Source organism: Mesoplodon bidens, assembly GCF_964165515.1.
Source record: "Mesoplodon bidens genome assembly, chromosome: 2".
Lineage (NCBI taxonomy): Eukaryota > Metazoa > Chordata > Mammalia > Artiodactyla > Ziphiidae > Mesoplodon > Mesoplodon bidens.
Genome location: NC_138177.1, coordinates 86,922,608 through 86,937,296, shown reverse-complemented (window position 1 = coordinate 86,937,296; position 14,689 = coordinate 86,922,608). Strand labels below are relative to the sequence as shown.

The 14,689-nt window shown below is 35.9% G+C and overlaps 1 protein-coding gene across 5 annotated transcripts in view; it reads right to left on the bottom strand.

Annotated features, from left to right (window-relative positions):
- Positions 1-581: 581 nt before the first annotated feature.
- ST7L (suppression of tumorigenicity 7 like) overlaps positions 582-14,689 on the bottom strand; it is a gene marked incomplete at its 5' end in the record, with an annotated part of 67,500 nt that continues 53,392 nt past the window's right edge. For 4 of the 5 annotated variants that reach the window (XM_081225939.1, XM_081225938.1, XM_081225936.1 and 1 more), the window contains 3 exons: positions 582-881; positions 5,960-6,052; positions 9,870-10,020. In XM_081225939.1, coding sequence (XP_081082065.1) covers positions 703-881; positions 5,960-6,052; positions 9,870-10,020 — 423 coding nt within the window. In that variant the 3' untranslated portion in view covers positions 582-702. The remainder of the gene's footprint in view (positions 882-5,959; positions 6,053-9,869; positions 10,021-14,689) is intronic. The other variant, XM_081225937.1, reaches the window with a different exon arrangement.

Below are 14,689 nucleotides of genomic sequence, written 5' to 3'. Positions count from 1 at the left end.
ATCTTTGGTAATTTTGCTTTGAGCCAGTGACATTAATTAACAGGTTTATGTGGAGAAGTAAATAATCATGGGATACTCTCTCTAATATCAGTCCTCAAATACTTTCTGGACCTGGGTCCAGAAATGGGGAAGCAGTTCAAAACTAAAGGGTAAAAATAAAAATAAAGGTCTGTACATGGTTCTACACCCAAGGTTGGGAGATCACTAAGAACATGTAGATATAAAAACAGGGTGAAATTTTGAGTAAAGAGGCACATTCTGAACCCAGGGCAAATGTCGCAACTGTCCCACCTTACCTACTTATTCTTCATCCTAGTTGTACTCTTGAATTTAACATTCACCAAATCCTGAGAATTAATGATTTCATTTAAATGGAAAAATCAAAAGGCTTCTGTACAAAACAAGGGATTTTTTTTAAATGCCAAAGAAAATGCATTTAAAAGGGGTGGATTATTCTTTAGCTAGTAACAAGGGCTATGCTTACCACCAAAAGTGATCTACAAAGACCAACTTTATAATGTTATGCCATTGTATTCTCTAAGCTTCTAAGCAACAAAAATACAGCTCAAATCACCAAAATCTTATGTTTGACATATTTATGGCAGCAACTTTACAAATCAATTCCTGTAATTTACTATAACAAATATCTTCACTGCTCAGCTGGTTCAGCACAAACAGATCAGAGATGGTTTCTTGTGTGTTTTACAAATACTCTGCACAGGTCCTTGAGATCATACTTACAGCTTTAGCAAAAACACCCATGACTTCAGGAAACTGGTGTGTGAGAAGAGCTATCATTGCTGTAGAAGAACATAGGCCTGCTGTGAAATGGATGAAAAAAGGAAGCTCCTTCTTTGGGTAAACAGAAACATGATGAAACGCTGCAAGGGAGAAAAGACAGAAATGGATTTTATTTCAGAATACAGTGTAAGCCAGTTTTAATATTTTCAAATGAAATCCATGTATAAAAACTAAAAAGGAAAATGTTTTTTAAAAAAAGAACAAGAAGTCTCTGGTCAAGCAAGGGAGAAGGAAATTATTATCCATTATTTTCTCTAGCATCAACAGAACACCTATATAGCCAGACGACTGTCGGGAACTGGGAATAGGATGGCACTGTGGGAAAGAACAGTAATTGTAGTCATGCTGAGGTGGTTTTGAAAAAGAGCTTTGTCACTTATTAGCTGTGTGATCTTGAATAAGTTGCTAAACCCTCTAGTAGTTTCTATGGAGTTGTTATGATGAACACTATAAGCCCTTTATAAAGGTGTTGTTATAATTTTGATCTTTGGGAGCTCAGAGATAAGTATAGAGATCAAGAGACAGACGTGTGGTTGGAGATTTACCAGAACAATAAGTTAACAGTTTTACCCAGTTATTAATAAGTGTCCTATATGTGGCATTTCATTGAGCACTGTAAAAATCTAACCAGAACACCAAAGCCCTAGGATTCTGAACATAAATGGAGTCCCTTGTCTTATTTTACCACATTCGCACATTTACTCAGGTATTATTTTTCTAATGATTGGATATTTCATTACCAATAGTATTCAGGTAGTTTTACGTTATTTGAAATTTGAAAACACTTGAATAACAATACTGAGAGGAGCCTATTACAATGACTGGCAGACAGTAGGTACTCAATAAATGTATGTTAAACTGCGAGTTATTCTGGGACTTCAGTTGACTGCTCAGGGTTGGACACAAACCTAGGAATTCCTGATGTAATATCCTGCATAAGAAAGGAATGACTAATTCAGTGCTGAATCGAGGTCAGCTATAAATTTAACTTTTTAAAACATAATGATTCACAGGGAAGATTACACCTAAGTTTCCTTCAGTAGCCAGGATTTTTTTTATGTCTTATACTATCTTCAGAAAGTATATACCGAAAAGCAAACTCATTAAAAATCCAGAAAATTTCCAGAGCCTTGAGTCATGTTTAAAGTAAAAGGACACCAAGTCTGAATTTTTTTTAGTTGGAAACATTAGAAGCTGTGGACAACATTGTGCTTTCAGCACCCAAAAAAGCAGCCAGTTCCTCCTGCTCTGTCCCTCAGCCATTAGAGGCCAACTTCTTCCAGCAAATCAAAAGATACAAACCATATTTGCAAAGACAGGGAACAAATACTTATATGTGCCAATGGTTACTATAATTGCTTTCGTGTGAGAGACAGCACAATTAATAATAATAATTAAACTGTAGCATTTTGTGGCTCACAAAGTAATTTATATTAGTTTAATTTTTTCAATAACCCTAGGAGATAGATAGTATTATTCCTACTTTTTAAGGTAGAAAACTATATAGCTTTAATAGGATAATTTTCTAAAATATGAAATTTTTATACTATAGGAGAGATCCAATTATTTCTTTTTGGATTGCTTTCCGTAGATTCATTTGTCAGTCAATGTTTGGCTAATACACCAAAATAATGGATGACTAGTACAGAAACACTCCCTTGGAAGTAAAGTTCAAATTTCATCACTGGCTTGTAGAGAAAAATTTATCAGGAGGCATAAAAGACAACTAAATAGCTATGTGAACTAAGGGAATAGTTCAAGTCTGAACTTATGAGGTTCATAAGCAAATTCCAGAATGCTGTAAGTCATATCAAGGTTGAAGGAGAATTGAAAACAAAAAACATTAAGTACTCTTGGGTATTAAAACTCCACATTATTAAAAATTTGTTCATTCTATCATAGTCAGAGACAGAAAAAATACTCTAAGAATATACAATATAATCAAACTAAAACCCCCAGAATATCCTTCCTCTCCTACCTTCTAGAATGTGCAAATGAGTAGAACCCTAGAAATAATAAAGGCCTGCCAAAAAGCAAGTTCTCTTCTTGTAGCCTATGGCTCTGACAATACATAACAATAACAACCTTGATTTTATTCACATTACTATGAAAGACGGCCTTATATCAGTCAACCTCTGTAACGATTGGAGGGGGGGCATAATTTTAGGCTAAATGTATTAGCCTAACATAATACACTCTTGTATACTGATGTTCCGCAATTAAAGATTCCTTCCTTTGCCTTAAATATCCTTGTTCCCATTAAAATGGAAAAACAATACCTACTATCACCACCGTAACAGGAAAGGAAAAATTTCTAACACTAATGACCTTCTAACTGCCGAAGTCAATGGATTCTTCTCAGTAATTACCTTACTAAGTACCTCGGATACTCCTCCTCACTTGTTAATTTTTTCCTCCTTTTAGTTTCTAGGAATCTAGTTCTGGTTCTTGTCCTGTATCTCTGGCCACTCCTTCACTGAATCTTCTGACTCCTTATCGGCCACCCATCCCTTAGACATTTTCATCATGGTTCACCCTTAGTTTACTTCTCACACTCTTTACAGTTTCCCTTAGTGATCTCATTCATGCCTAGAAAATGATGACTCCCAAGTCAAGTTTTGTGATGTAGAGAGATGTAGAGGGAATGAGATATTTTGGCAATTTTGTTTACATGACCTGATCCTGTCCCTGCGCCACAGCTGATTGGATCAGGGATGAACACCTGGTAAATGTGATTTACTCTCCCAGAAGTTGTAGAAGTGGGATTGAGATATTCTTCATTCTGTATTATTTGCATGAACAGATGACATGTAAACTTAGAGCTGTATGGGGGTATCAAGTTTGGCTACATGAGTGTCTAAAAAGGGAAAGCCAAACTGCAAAGATTAAGATAAAAATGAAGCAGATACAGACAGAAGCAGAAATGAGAGCTCATACAAAGAAAAGATGGAGTTGGGGAATGAAAAAAAAAGAAAGTGAGAATAGGAGAGGCTGAAAAAGGCAGTCAGAGACAGAGATATACGGACAACTGACTCCTGGAAATCCTGATAGCCTTCTAGTTTCTGGTTCTAGTCTCTTCTGAGGTGCAACTCTAATTGTTGCCTTTGGGTTCCTTGAGATAATCCAGTCTTCTTCCAACAAATTCTCTTTATTTTAAAGCTAGTTTCAAGTGGCTCTCTTATACCCAAAGAATGCCTGCAACATTTACTATTTATATAACATATATATTTAATAATATACATATTATATATAACTTACAAATATATCTTAGCCCCATATATGTAGAGATACAAAATATAAAGGCTACGTATGTATATGTTAAATAGATTAAATAATAAAATATTTAAGCATATACACACCTACATACACACACACGGATGTGTGCAACATACTCAAAAATAAAAAACCCTGGGAGAAAAACATCAGCATACTCAACTTCCATAATCTCTCCTAAATTTTTATCTATCTGTTTGAACTTTTCAGCTCATTAAGTCTGATGTTGTAAAAATGCAACTTTCCTTCCTAGACTTCAGTTCTAATGGACCCAGAATTGTAAAAACTGTGGTATAGATTGATATCGTAAGAGGAAACTAGCGATTATAACTTTCAGCATACTTACCTATCAGTTAAATTTAAAAAAAGGAAAATTAAACAGAAATTTACCAGCTCACAGAGAAAAAGACTGAGTGGATGATAAGGCAGCTGAGACAAAAAGTACAGACTATTCTTTCAAAAGTTTGGCTTCCTGAAAGCAGGAACTAGACGAAAACACTCTCAGCAATCATAACCCTATGTATTTCTGGTTCTCCTCCTGACTCTTTGACTGCTCTTTTTAAAACTGGGAAGTATAGTCCCTCCAACTTCACTCTTCTTTGTAAAGATTGTTTTGACTGTTCTGGGTCCTTTACTTTGCCATATAAATTTTGGGATCAGCTTGTCAACTTGTAGGAATTGTACTGAATTTATAGATCAATTTGAAGAGAACTGTCATATAAATAATATTGGGTCTTTCAATCCATAAACGTGGACTGTCTCTCAATTTACTTAGATTTTCTCAGCAGTATTTAGTGGATTTTAGTATACAAGTCTCACACTTCTTTTGTTCAATTTATTCCTAAATTGTTTGTTCTTTTTGATGCTACTGTGATTGGAACTGTTTTCTAATTTTCATTTTGGATTGTTCATTGCTGGTATATAAATAAACGACTGAGTTTTGTATAATTACATCCTGCAACCTTGCTGAACTTGTTTATTAGTTCTAATAGTATTTTTATGGATTTCTTAGGATTTCTTGCACAGAAGATCATGTCACCTGTGAATAAGGACAGTTTTACTTCTTTCTTTCGAACATGAATGCCTTTTATTTCTTTTTCTTGCTTGACGGCATTAACTAGAACCTCTAGTACAATGCTGAATAGAAGAAAGCAGACATCCTTGTCTTGTTCCTGATCTTAGCAGGAAAGCATTCAGTCTTTCACCATTAAGTATGATCTTAGCTGTGGGTTTTTCATAGATGCTCTTTATCAGGTTGAGGAAGTTCCCTTTTATTCCCAGTTTGTTCAGAATTTTTATCATGAATGGGTGTTAGATTTTTGTCAAATGCTTTTCTGCATCTCTTGTCCTTTATTCTATTACATTTTCAGATGTTAAAGCAACCTTGCATTTGTGAGGTAAACCCCAATTGGTCATGGAATATAATCCTTTTTACATGTTGGTGGATTCAGTTTGTTAACATTTTGTTGAAGATGTTTGTGTCTATATTCATGAAAGATATAGCTTTCTTGTAATGCTTTTTGTTTGATTTTGGTGTCAGGGTAATGCTGGTCTCACAGAATGAGTTGGGGGGTGTTCCTCCTTTATTTCTTAAAAAGAGTTTTTGAAGGATTGGTATTATTTCTTCTTTAATTGTTTGTAAGATGACTGCTTTTTTTTTTTGATATCTTTAATCTTTGTGTCCTTCATTGCATCTAGCACAGGGTTTTACCCAAAAAATATTCAGGAATGAACTAAATTATGCAACTACATCCAAGAGGTGGCTAAAATAGTATTTAAACAGCATCCTGAATTTCAACCAGAGGTACTTTTAAAATGGGAGAATACTATGAAAAACAATCTCACAACTAATTTTAAATTTAGGAAAACTTGAATATTTACTTACGAGGTAATAGCTCTCTATCAGCAGTCTCTGTGCAGCTGGGATAAGGATAAAATAGATGGCCTTTCTCTAGTGGGTATGGAATCATTCTAAAAGCTGAGTGAAAAATAAAATACATATGTTGACATTCAATTCAATCTCACTTTCATCCTCTACTACAATCAAAGCTATTTTGGAGACGTATTTTTATTAAATTTTCACACAGTGTTTTATTTTCTTTTTTAGAGAGATATTTTAGATGAAAGAAACAAAGTACGCAAAGGAACAAATAAGGAGAAGAATAAGATCTATATAGAGAATCATGAATGGTCTAGCTGAAATAAAACTAAAGGGAGTAACGGATGGTAAGACTAGCTGTGTCCTTGCCTCAGTCTCCTTACCACAAACACAATAGACTAGGGGGCCTCCCTGGTGGCGCAGTGGTTGAGAGTCCGCCTGCCGATGCAGGGGATACGGGTTCGTGCCCCGGTCTGGGAGGATCCCATATGCCGCGGAGCGGCTGGGCCCGTGAGCCATGGCCGCTGGGCCTGCGCATCCGGAGCCTGTGCTCCGCAACGGGAGAGGCCACAACAGTGAGAGGCCCGCATACCGCAAAAAGAAAAAAAAAAAAAAAAAAAAAAAAAAAAAAAAAAAAAAAACACAATAGACTTAACTCTCCACGTGTGAATTCCACTTCTTAGGGGAATCACATGACTGTTGTAGTCATAACTACTGGCAACCTAAGAGTTCTCAATGGCTCCTAACTTCATATGTGAGCTGTCACCAAGTTTTCTGTGAGCTTAGTTTAGATCAGGGGTCACCAAAGTATCTAAATTAAGTACCTAAATGGATCACCTTTGGCCAGACCTGGCCCACTGTTTTTGTAAATAAAATTTTATTAGAATACAGCCATGCCTGTTCATTTATATATTATATAAGGCTGCTTTCATGCTATAAGAGTTGGGTAGTTGTGACAGAGACTATGGCCCACAAAAACTAAATATTTACCATCTGGCCCTTTACAGAAAAAGTTTACCCATCCCTCATCTAGATTATCATCAACTCCTACAAACTTCTTAAAGAAGAAATCCTTATTGACCTACTCAACTATCAAAGTTGAGATAAGGTTTTTTTTTTTTTTTTTTTTTTTTTTTGCGGTATGTGGGCCTCTCACTGCTGTGGCCTCTCCCATTGCGGAGCACAGGCTCCGGACGCGCAAGCTCAGCGGCCATGGTTCACGGGCCCAGCCGCTCCACGGCATGCGGGATCCTCCCAGACCGGGGCACGAACCCGTGTCCCCTGCATCGGCAGGCGGACTCCCAACCACTGCACCACCAGGGAAGCCCGAGATAAGGTTTTTGTTTTTCCCTTAGTCCTTGGCTCTAAAAACTTTTGTTAAAATATGGATTTTGTTTTGCTACAATAAAATATAGTGATTTTTCCAAAGTCACAGAGCAAATCAGTGGCACTAGGAAATCATTCATCAAGATGATTATTCATGAAATACAGAATAAATCATATACTTATTGAAAACTTCCTAGGTGCCAAGCAGAACACTAGGCACTGAAGACACATACCAGGTGAATGAGATAGAGCACCTGGTTTTGAGAAGCATACAGACTACTGGAGAAAAAGCAAAAGAAAGTCTAATTACCCCAAAACATCCAGCTCCTCAGTTTTAGTAGTCCCACTTTCATTAATCTGTATATTGTCAGTATCAAGCACAGCGTCTGACCCTCAGCAAGATGTTAATGCAGAGGTTCCCAAATTTTCTTGGTTCAAGGACATGTGGTGTCCTTCGTGTCTCAGTAATTTGCTATTGATGCCCCTACACTGAAAGAAATATCTAACAATTCCACTTATTAAGTAGTGGGTCTGATCAACTTCAAAAGTTTTTGTTCTAATAACTTAGCAGCGATATGAAAAAAAACCCACATAAATTAACGAAAAAAATAGTTACTTTATTTTTAAATAACCATCATTTCTTCCTAATGGGATATATGAGCCTGTTGGGCACTGCATAATTTCTCGAACCTTGGAATCACATTGGACACCACTATCTTCATTTCCTGTTCCACACTGATTTTTGCGTGGTACTTCTTTTTTTTTTTTTTTTTTTTTTTGCGGTACACAGGCCTCTCACTGCTGAGGCCTCTCCCGTTGTGGAGCACAGGCCCCAGATGCACAGGCCCAGCGGCCATGGCTCACGGGGCCAGCCGCTCCGCGGCATGTGGGATCCTCCTGGACCGGGGCATGAACCCGCGTCCCCTGCATCGGCAGGCAGACTCCCAACCACTGCGCCACCAGGGAAGCCCCTGGTGTGGTACTTCTTTTAATCACAGCAACTAACAAAACCCAGCTTTGCAAAGCTATGACAACACTGAAAAAAATAGAGAATGGAGAGCTATCTAATGTTGAAACCGTGAACTATCTAGAGCTACAGTTTGAATGGTGTATTGCTATGTTTCTACTAAAAATTTAAAATATCCCATGGCACTCTTGTGAATTTGCTGTAATACCCAAAGGTGCCTCAGTGCAAACTTTGAGGAGGTTAACCAATTTTAGTGAATGAACATTGAATTTATTTTTGAATTTTCACTGATGGGTGATTTTAAGAAGTTACAAATGAGAGATCTGGTAGTTAGTGGAAAATAATCCACTTCGCCAAAGAAATGTACGAATAGCCAATTAACACATAAAAAGATGTTCAACATTACTAATTATTAGGGAAATGCAAATCAAAATCTAAATGAGATACTTCTCCATACCCATTAGGATGCTATTACCAAAAAAAACAGGAAATAACAAGTATTGGCAAGGATATAAAGAAAGTGAAACCCCTGTGCATTGCTAGTGGAATGTAAAATGGTTCAGCGGCTATAGAAAATAGTATGGTGGTTCCTCAAAAAATTAAACACAAAATTATATGATCTAGCAATTCCACTTCTAGGTATACACCCAAAAGAAATGAAAGCAAGAACTTGAACAGATATTTATGTACCCACGTTCGTAACAGCATTATTCACAATAGTCAAAAGGTAGAAACAGCCCAAGTGTCCATTGATGGATGAATGGATAAACAAAATTTTGTATATACTTACAATGGAATATTACTCAGCCTTAAAAAGGAATAAAACTCTGACACATGCTATAACATTATGGTAAGTGAAATATTAACATTTTACTTACCATAATGAAATATTGAAATATTAAGTGAAATACTGAAATATTAAGTGAAATATTGTATGATTCCACTTATATGAGATACCTAGAGTAGTCAAACTCATAGAGACAGAAAATAGAATGGTTACCAGGGGACTGGGGAGGAGGAAAGAATGGGGAGTTATTGTTTAATGGGTAGAGAATTTCATTTTGGGGTGATGAAAAAATTTGGGGGAAGGATAATGGTGATGGTTGCACAACAATGTACATGTATGTCACTGAACTGTACATTTTAAAATGTTTAAAGTGGTAATTTTAATGTTATATGTATTTTACCACAATTTAAAAAAATTTTTAAAGAATCGAATTGATATCAGTAATGAGGAAAATAGTTTCATGTTGTACACATCTCAAAACAAAACCAAAAACAAAAAGTCCAATTTTTAAAATATTAGAACAATAGCTAACCACATTAAAAAACTTATAAATGAAGGGATATAAGTTTCCATTCTTTCCTTATAAATACTTAATTTAAGTGAACATATAGCAGAATACCCAAACAGTTTCTCATTCTGTTTTTCCTAAATGTGGCATTAATATAAGCACATTACACGTTTCTTCTACCAGTAAACCAATAAACACCACTGAGTTCACTTCGAAACCAATCTGAACAGCTCCTTAAAGAAACTCACAATCTCATTACAAAAAGACTGCCTGTGAATGGAATAATTAGTCAGAAAGATTAGTGTTGCATTTGGAAAAGAATACTTACTGCCTTCCCATGTACACTGTAACAGATTAAGAGCACCTTCTATTCGCTTCCAGTGCTGAAGATGAAAGAAAGCATAGGCAATTGCTTCACTATCGCCCCGTTTCAGAATGTGTTCTGGAGGTAAAATGAGACTTTTCATCTCTAGTAAATACTAGAAAAATAACACACACACATAGACACACCACAGAAAAAAAAGAAAAATTATGCTCGATTCAAACATCCACAAAAGTGTAGGTTCAAATTTTATAAAGTTAATTTTGATTTAAAAAACAAACAAACATTAAGCTAGTTGAAATGACATGAAGGTCCTACTGACAAAATGCTTATATAAATGCAAATTCCAAAGATCAGAACATTCCTATAGGTAAAAATAAGGTAATAAATGGTTTATGTGTGACTTTACTAAACACAAATGGAAACTCAAGCTGAGGAAATAATGTTGGAGGAAATTACTTACTTTTCCAAAAAAGAATAAGTGTAAAAAATTATAAAACACAATTTTGGAATAACACGTTGGGGCAACATTCAATATTTTTTCTTTATTCCCCTTCTATAGTGAAGGAATTTAATTGTTAATAAGTTCAATTAAAGTAATATTTACTGAGTGCAAATCACTATGCTTGTTAGGGAATGCCAGAACACTATTCTCTAGAGCTTCCTAAGGTAATGAGAAAGACAGATTTCTTTTTCTATTTTCTCGGCCGCACTGCACGGCTTGTGGGATCCTAGTTCCCCAACCTGGGATTGAACCTGGGCCCCTGGCAGTTGAAAGCGCAGAGTCCCAACCACTGGACCGCCAGGGAACTCCCGAGAAAGACAGATTGCTTAAGTTAAAAATTTTAACCAGACTGGGACTTCCCTGTGGTCCAGTGGTTAAGAATCCACCTTCCACTGCAGGGGACGCAGGTTTGATCCCTGGGTGGGGAACTAAGATCCCATATGCCTCGGGGCAACTAAGCTCGCGTGCCACAGCTACTGAGCCTGCGTGCTCTAGAGCCCATGCATCACAACTAGAGAGCCCGCATGCTGCAACTACTGAGCCCATGCGCTCTGCGCCACAATGATGGGCCTGCACACCACAAGGAAAGATCTCACATGCTGCAATGAAGATCCCATGTGACGCAACTAGAACCCTACGCAGCCAAATTTAAAAAAAAAAATTATAACCAGACTATGGTAAGTGCTTCACTAGAGGTACAGATGTATACAGGAATATGGATAGGAGGTATTAATTTTTTAATTTAGTTTTTAATAACAGCTTTATTGAGATATAATTCACATGCTTTACAGTTCACCCATTTAAAGTCCACAATTCAATGGTTTTTAGTATGTTCACAGATATGTGCAACCATCACCACAATTTTAGAACATTTTCATCACTTCAAAAGGAAATCCCAAATGTATATTGGTGCAGCCTCTATGGATAACAGTATGGAGGTTCCTCAAAAAAACTAAAAATAGAGTTACCATATGGTCCAGCAATCCCATTCCTGGGCATATATCCGGAGAAAACTATAATTCGAAAAGATTCATGCATCCCAATGTTCACTGCAGCACTATTTACAATAGCCAACCTAAAAGTCCACTGACAGATGAATGGATAAAGATGTTATACATATATACAATCGAATACTACTCAGCCATAAAAAGAATGAAATAATTCCATTTGCAGAAACATGGATGGACCTAGAGATAATCATACTAAGTGAAGTAAGTCAGAAAGAGAAAGACAAATACCATATGATATCATTTATATGTGTAATCTCAAATATGACCCAGGGACTTCCCTCGTGGTCCAGTGGTTAAGAATCCGCCTTCCAATGCAGGGGACACGGGTTCAATCTCTGGTCAGGGAACTAAGATCCCACATGACGTGGGGAAACTAAGCCTGCGTGCCACAACTACAGAGCTCATGCGCTCTGGAGCCTGCATGCCACAACTACAGAGCCCACATGCTCTGGAGCCTGCGTGCCACAACTAGAGAGAAGTCCACATGCTGCAACGAAAGATCCCCCATGCCATAACTAAGACCCGACACAGCCAAAAATAAAATAAATTTTAAAAAATAAAAAATAAAATAAAATAAAATAAAATAAAATATGACCCAAGTGAACTTTTATGAAACAGAAACAGACTCATGGACATAGAGAACAGACTTATGGTTGCCAAGGGGAGAGGGGGTGGGGGAGGGATGAATTGGAAGTTTGGGATTAGCAGATGCAAACTATTATATAGAGAATGGATAAACAACAAGTTTCTGCTATATAGCACAAGGAACTATATTCAATATCCTGTGATAAACCATAATGGAAAAGAATATGAAAAAGAACATATATATGTGTATAACTGAATCACTTTGCCCTACAGTAGAAATTGACACAACATTGTAAATCAACTATACTTCAATAAAAATTTTAAAATAAGGAAACCCCATACTCTTTAGTTATCACTCTCTACACCCACAATCCCCCTAAGCTCTAAGCAACCACTAATATACTCTCTGTCTCTATAGATTTGCCTATTCCAGATATTTCATACAAACAGAATCACATAATATAGGGTCTTTTGTGACTGGTTTATTTCACTTAGCATACACCCATGTTGTAGCATGTATCAGGACCCCATTCTTTTTTGTGGCTGAATAATATTCTATTGTATGGACAGACCACAGTTGTTTATCCATTCATCATTTGATTGACGTTTGGTTTTCACCTTTTGGCTATTATGAATAATGCCGCAATAAACATTTGTGTATGAATTTTCATGTGAACAAATGTTTTCATCTCTCTTGGGTTACCTAGGAGTGGAATTGCTAGGCTATATATGGTAATTCTATGTTTAAGAGGTATGAATTATGATTTAAACCACTTGATAGAATTTGGGATTTGAGCTGATATATAAAGACAGGTGGAATGTGGATGAGCAGGCTGGGGGGTATGGTGGGGAGAAGAACAGGAGGACATATTCAATGTACAGGGCCAACTTGAACAATTTTAATTCTTGAGACTTGAGAACATAGTGCAAGATGAGTGAGTGTGCCTGTTAAAGAAGGATAAGTGAGTGTGCCTGTTAAAGAAGTTATAACCTATCAATTCTTATTCACATATGAAATTAAATTCTAAACTCTTGAAGAAAATACTTGCCTTAATATTATAATCCATAACAAAAGCAGCATGATCAGTTACTGCACTAATCAAATATACTAATTACATGAAGAAAGATGCAAAATTACACTTGTACATCATCTTTATTATTAAAGTGGTCAACTTAAAACAAAATCTTTTAAAAAATATTTAGTTAGCTAACTACTTCTTCCAAAGACTGGGGCCAGAGTACACCTCCCCTACTAGACTAGGTGTGAAACAACCTCTTTGGTTTTCAATAATTTGATACCAAATTATGTGTCATATGGTCCAAACTACATTAACATCTATTATAAGATATAAAAAGAGAAACATTCCAAAGGTGTCTTAAAAGATATATTCTCACATTTCAAATTCTAAGTTCCTCAGGTCATTTACACAAGCTAATAAGATAAACAACATAAATTAAACAGTTGAATGTGTGAAACACTTTGTAAAACTACTACAAACAGGAAGAATTCTAAAAATAATTGAAGTGGTTTTAAATTTTAAGCCTTAGGTTATTAATCAATACATATGTACTCATGGTATTAATACATCTAAAGTAATTTTTCTTTTTTGTTTATGGAATGTGCCTTTCCAACACTCACTGAGCTTAATGCTCATCTTGAATTACTCTTATTCCTATACCCCAATAAAGGTGAAATTAAAAAGCAAAAAGATAAAAAGAATAATTACTCTTAGTCTTGATGTCTCTAGCTCTCTCCTCAAACTGTAAGAATGCAGTCTGCTTATCAATTTATTTTAGCAGATGTCACAAGCTATGAGATTATTTACTAATCCAGTTTGGGGACTTAACATTTCCCATTCAGTTTCTTAAAGGAATGCAGCAGAGGTTGTGTCCTGGTCAAGCAAAGCCCATTTGCTGCCTGGCTGGGTTCTCTACCCTTAGTGCCTTGGGCCTATATTCAGGAGGGTAATATTCTTTCTAATCCTCTTTAATCCTTGCCCATTTTTTAAAACACAGTAAAAGATCACTCACACCAGGCGACTGTGGGAAAATGGACTCAAATAGCTGACCTCTGACACGACTCCTTATGCTCTTTGCAAGTGCACTAAGAACTTCTTCAGTAGGAAGCAAAGAAAATGAAGCAAACACAGTGGAATCTCCATCATAAAAAGAATATCTTATTTTCAGAGAGGTTTAATACTTAAAGCAAGTCCTTTCGATTAGAGTTATGTTTTATTTTACAGATAAAAACATCTCGAATTATTTTCAATGTGTTTTAGAACCCTGAAGCTTTAGACTAAACCCTATCTTGGTAGCCACTTAGCAAATGGTAAGCAAAGATATTAAGTTAACAATTATTGAGTGAAACTTATATTATAAAAAGTATCAACTTAATATATCTAAAAATACTTTTGTGAATAGCAACTATATATTATACTTTCACTGAGTAATAATCTAAGTGACAATTCAGAATCAGATATGGTACGTTTATTAGGAAATAATACTTCAGTTTATATTAAAAATCTTCACTATTTAATCATTAAAAAATTGTTTCCTTATGCTACCTTATTTTTTATTATCATGTCTTACCTACCAGCAAATGTCCTCTACAATTTGACTTCAAAGAAATTCTTATTTTTCAGTTTCTGAAAATAGGACACTGAAATAAAATATCACTCTCAAAATATAAAGAAAAATTTTCAGTTTAAAGAGAATATACTTAGGGA